This window comes from Convolutriloba macropyga, unplaced genomic scaffold, assembly GCF_964194025.1.
Source record: "Convolutriloba macropyga unplaced genomic scaffold, txConMacr16.3 SCAFFOLD_1530, whole genome shotgun sequence".
NCBI lineage: Eukaryota > Metazoa > Xenacoelomorpha > Acoela > Convolutidae > Convolutriloba > Convolutriloba macropyga.
In genome coordinates, this window is record NW_027453574.1 from 40,741 (window position 1) to 46,740 (window position 6,000).

General features: G+C 33.2%; 1 protein-coding gene across 1 annotated transcript; it reads left to right on the forward strand.

The window, feature by feature from the left end:
* The first annotated feature begins 41 nt into the window (after positions 1-41).
* On the forward strand, positions 42-2,675 carry LOC142358381 (uncharacterized). The gene is made up of 2 exons (XM_075409786.1): positions 42-437; positions 1,804-2,675. Exon 2 carries the CDS (start codon positions 1,829-1,831, stop codon positions 2,261-2,263), a length of 435 nt encoding a protein of 144 aa, XP_075265901.1. The 5' UTR covers positions 42-437; positions 1,804-1,828; the 3' UTR covers positions 2,264-2,675.
* The last annotated feature ends 3,325 nt before the right edge of the window (positions 2,676-6,000 follow it).

Sequence of the window (6,000 nt, forward strand, 5' to 3'; positions counted from 1 at the left end):
CAAACCAGCATAAACATGATCATAAATTTATGCAGACAGTTCTATGTTTTTGACTATAAAGCCTTAAAACAGTTGATAGCTTTTAAATAATATCTGATTGTATGTATATAACTGCGTAATATTATTTTTTGAACTAAAAAAGCATATATTTGAATTGATATGTCTGCTTGACACGGCCTTAAGAGTTCATTCAATATCTCCTCTAAAATTGACAATTTGATGTACAACTTTTGTCAGTCCGGACCAACTTGACCTCAGATTAATTTTACAGCGTCAGAATCAACTTTAGCGTCACGTGACCTGTGTATATATCCCGACAACTCTCGAACTTTTCTCATTCTGTCACAAATTGAAAAGTGAAACAGCTGCCGACAAATTTGAGTGTTGATTGAGTCGAGTCTAACCAAAAATTTGGTAATCTCCTGTTCAACTTCAAGGTAAAATTCGCCATTTTTCAAATATGACTTTTGTGTTCTTTCGAAGTGATCCCGAAAAGGCAAATTGTGGAAAACACCGATTAGTTCAGGAGCGTGCTCTTACTTACCAAGAGATTATTGGTGCAATAGTAACTCTCGAATCTTTTATTTTCAAGAATCTTTTTTTATATTTTCAATTTGTTCATTGTGATTCTATAAGAAATTTAATTGAAATTAATCTTGTTTTCAAATGGCTCCACCACAGTCATTGAAAAATGAACTATCTCTAACAAAGAAACTTGAACCTGAATCATCCACAAAATAATTCTTCGTCAATTTCCAAAGCTGTCTATATTCAACTATTCAAAAAATGCCCATGAAATCTTTGTTTTTGGTATTCGTTATTTTGTAAAACGTGCCAAACGTGACAAAATCATTTATCTAATACTTGATAATAAACTATACGTAAACATTCAATATAAAAATATAAAGTAAAGGTTAAAGAATTGAGTGCAGACATTTCATCCTGATAGTATGTAGAGAAACATTTTTTCCAGTCCACATTTTTCTGCAAAAAATATATCAATGAGTTGTGCAATGTTGAAAAAGTTGTTTTATTATTTTGATTTATTGAACAATTACCAACGGTATTTCAAAATACTATTTCAAAGTCAAATGTAAAATGTTTACAACAAAAACTTGTAGTAAGAAAGTCTCGATTTCTGCAAGCTATCATTTTGTTGGGTTTTGATGGAATCCCTGTGTTGTAGGTTCATTTTTTGCCAGAAAGTAATTCAAGTTTTGCCGGCGCCGCTCTTGAGAAGCGAACCAATGCATCTATTTTTTTCTTCTAAATTTGCTTGTTTAGAGAGTTGTAATGTTGTCAGGACAAACATTTTCAATGAAAAAAACTTTTGGCTTGCAAAAGACAACTTCATGCAATGATGCACTCAATCAAACATTTTATTCAATTCAAGTTGCAGAAAAAATATATTTTTGACAACAGTTCGTCAAATAAGTTTTTCTAATAAATTTTGGGCCATATAATCGACTTGATAGTCCTACCGTGTTACCCATGTCAAGTTATGACAAATGAAAAGAACTTTGCAGACAATTAAACTTTTCCGTAAAAAAGCTGCCCTTTTTGGTGTGTACGCAATTATGCTTGCAGAAGAAGGTATCTAGGTAGACCTTCTGTCATCTCATGGCTTTTATGATCCGAAGATCTCAAACGTAAACACTCCGTTTTGCGTGATATAGGGAAAACTTAGGGAAAAGAAAGGGTGCTTCTATCTACATCGCATGTGTTGCTTAAGAGTAAAACGTTAAAAGAAATCTCAACAATTTACCTGAACGATATTAACGATAAATAAATAATCCTTTTCAGTTATATACCCAAAACCTGCCTCAAAATGCTGACGCAACTTGCAATCATAACAATCAGTGTTGTGTATCTCAACGCCGACTATATAGTCGATAGACGCTACGACCCCGACATAGTCGATAGACGCTACGACCCCGAGATAGTCGACAGACGGTACAACCCCGAGATAGTCGACAGACGGTACGACCCGTTCATGTTTTACAAGAGACAAGGGATACGGTACAACATGAACAGCAAAGAAGGGGATGCCTGTGAGGAGCCGAAAGATTGTGACAAGTACAAGCAACTCTACTGTAATTTTTTTAGAAAGTGCGACATTAGTAAGGATATTGAAATACCAACTGGATGTGACCAAAATGAGCGATGCCCTTCAGGCCAGCTGTGCGATGTATACAGGAAAAACTGCTTCACACCCACCGTACGTAGAGGTCAAGATTTCGAAAGTCGTCAAGTACTATTTTGATGCAATCTTTGAAGAGCAGCGTGTTCAAAAATGGCGATTAGAGTAAGAAATCTGGCGAAGGAAGAAAACCGAAGGAGAGTTTTATAATGAAACTAAACTACTTTATACTTTTAATAAGCGTGTTTCCTTCTCGTCATGCCTATCTCCATTGCAAAAATGTATTTTTTTTAAATCATAACGATGATAGTGGTCATTTCAGCTTAAACAGAAAAGCTATCACAAGCAAATTGCAATTTGTAGATGCGAATATATGATTGATGGTATTGTTATATATGTTTCGGGGAGGAGGAAACAGTTGAAATAGTTCTGCATATATATAGAAAAAAAGTTATTTGAATATTTCTTTTAGATGATTCAATTTTGGTAGTTTTTCACAAAAATTTAGAATGAATAATATATTAACTATAGCTTTGTATTACAAGTTTTTTAAAAATGAGTATTACAAGTTTTTATTAAATTGATTTTGTTAAAAAAATGTTTGACTGATAGCGAAGGAATCCAAACTGTCTTTTGCTTCCCAGGTTGAAGTTCCAGACGGAATGCACGATGGGGGCACGTGCATTCAAAATTACACAGTGTGGAAACATCGAAAACGCACGAAATTTGAACTTGATCGTGCGAAAGTCTGGACATGGACGCACATAAGTCTGGACATGAACGCACTCTTTTTTTCAGTCTTGTTAAAAAACTAATATCAGATGAATTGCAGCACGCCTAATCCAGAGAATCCACTCAAGTGACAGCCTTCAATGCTGAAAACCGAAAATCACTTGAGTTCAAAAAAAATAGCAGAATGTCGCATGCGAAAGTCTTTTGCGTTGTCTATAAAACTTTTACTTCTTGTGTTATAAAGAGAAGCTGAAGTTGAAAAAAAATCATGCCTTACAGTCCATAATACATGATATTTAGCTTAAAAATAAATTATAATGCTCTTTTAAGTTTAGGCAAAGTTTTTCAAAGCTTTACTAACCAGTTGATACTGACCATTTTGAGGATATACATACGAAATGATTAAAATATGCTAATTTCGGGAATTCAAATAAAATTTTATTGCAGTTTGCATGATGTGAACGAATGAAAGTCTGGACATAAACGCACGAAAGTTTGGACATGAACGAACGAAATCTTGTGAGGGCCCGAAAGTCTGATGAACGCACGAAAATCTGTGGAACACACTAAGGTCTGGGCATGAATGCACGAAAATCTGGTGAAGGCGCGACATGAGATTTTTCCATCTGAGACGGTCTGGCCATACCGGTTTCCGTCTGCCACCTCAGTTTTGTTTGATCTGGAATAAAACTGTCAAAAATGCCGAAATGATGCACACATAAGTTTTGATTGCAATGTTATCTTTTTTGACTAGTTTTGAAAAGTGTAGTAATTGTCTATATTATGAGAAAATAAACTTTCTATGGACGAACTCTCTAATCGTGAGAAGTGAATAACAACCAAAACGCTTTTACGGTTTTGACTAGTTCCGATGAGCTTCGTTGATTTTTGCAGCAAGAGGAAATTGTTGACATTTTTTTAAATTTTTGTTTCAAATATACATGGCCTTGTATTTCAAAAATTGAGCAGCCACTTAAGAAAACCAAGTTAAAGTTGCTTATTTATTAACCCCAACCTAATTCTTTGGGTATAAAGCATAATTTTGAAATCCTTAAGTCAATCAAGGGATATAGAAAAACCACGCGCAAAAATGGCGAACTTTTTCTTCTGTCAACTCTTTTTGTGGGATATTGATTTATTGTACCTAATTTTCAAGCTGGGTTTATAAATATGATTTTGATCACTTTGTCGAAAATTTGATTCACTAGAGTTGGATTCACCAATTTATATTTGCTGTATCAATTTTTCGATTTTAAAAATATTAATTCTTTTTGATGGTTAATTTATAAAAAAAAGAACACCTGCTGATAATGCCAAGCAGAGTGATTTGCCAAAATCTACATTTAAAAACTGCATCTATGTGGGTAGGATTTGATGCCTTTTTTGTACAATATGAATCAGAGACCAACATTCCAATTAAGGATTTGATGTGTTTCAACAACAATCATAAATTTCGCAAGTATGTACTAAGTAAAATATAAAGAATGAGTCCAGTTCTAACAAATTAGGCGCGGCAAAATCAAAATTAGCCTATCTGGTTTTTGCAGTTGATTTCAGCTCTTTGTTTTTTCTATTTACAACCTGTGGAAATTCCTTGTTTTTGTCTCCTTAAATTGACATCTGATTAAAACAAAAAAGAAAATTTAATAAAATATCCGTAAGTTCTTTCCTCATAATTAAGAAGATTTCGTAGAAACAAAATGACGGTTTTCAAAACAATGAAATTCTATAAAGATCTTTCGTTAGGTTATTTTTAAACAGGATAAGTACTAAACTTGAAAGAAATTCAACTATTAAAAACAGGTCAATTGCAACTTTAGAATTTTGTTAAGTGGCTCTATAACAAAACGAAATTGAATCTCCGATATAATGGTTTCGACAACTTTGGCATTTTGTTTCCGTTAAAATTTATCCATTAATCGACATGCACCAGTTTTGTGCAATTCTCTTTGTTGTCGTTTTGAAAAGTCTCAATGATTACTTTCACAACAATGAAAGTCTATAAATGCAAGCCGGTATTACAAGTTCAACTTTTGAATCTTTCTCAAGCTAATGTTTTCTGTATAATCTCAGAATTTGATATACAGAAACCTGTCCAATCTAGCCAGAAAGATCATACAAAACATGCAGCGAAATTCGATTTCTATATTGAATTGAACTTGCATATAAGATTTTGAAAAGTTGTTTTTGGCCACCACTATAGTCTAGAAAAACAAGCTGACGTATGAGATACTGTGCAAAAACGCCAAAACCTATAGTTAACCCTAAAATTGTTAGGGAAGTTCATTTCCAAATAGGGAATTTCAACTCAATTAACCAACACCCCAATTAACCCAAAGTTTTTTTTGCAAAGAAACAAATCTGATGATAGGTTATTTTTATTCAGGTTATAAAATAAATTTTTCATTAAATTTAGTTTATAACCTGTAATCATCAAGTTTAGTTTATAACCATTCAACGAAATTCATCAACTAAAAACAGGACATTTGCAATTTGTGAAGTTTGTTAAGTGGCTCTAGAACAAAGCGAAATTGGATCTATTCAAGAGAATCTTCAGATACAATAGTTTCGACAAGTTTGGCGTTTTGTTTCCGTTAAAATTTACTGATTAATCGACATGCACCAGTTTTGTGTAATTCTCTTTGTTGTCGTTTTGAAAAGTCTCAATGATTACTTTCACAACAATGAAAGTCTATAAATGCAAGCCGGTATTACAAGTTCAACTTTTGAATCTTTCTCAAGCTAATGTTTACTGTATACATATATATTTATATATAATACATTTGAAATGAAATATTTGTATATACATTTGTATATAATACATTTCAAACTTTTACATTTGAAAATGAAATCCATTCAGGCGCACGTTTTAATGTCGACGCAAACTGAACTTTAGTAGTAAACTGCCGCCCCTCAAGTTAAATTGTCAGACGAAAAAAAGCGGAAAACACAAGCGGTCAACAAAAATCGGTTGTACGAAAAATGACATAAAAAGTTCAGCAAGACATGAGATAATTGCAACAAACTTGGATTGAGATCAATTAAAAACCTTAGTCCAAAAGCGCCTCTATTGAGTTCTCCTAACCTTGAGCCTTGACGATCTTACTTCTGTTAATTTATCGCTTAGT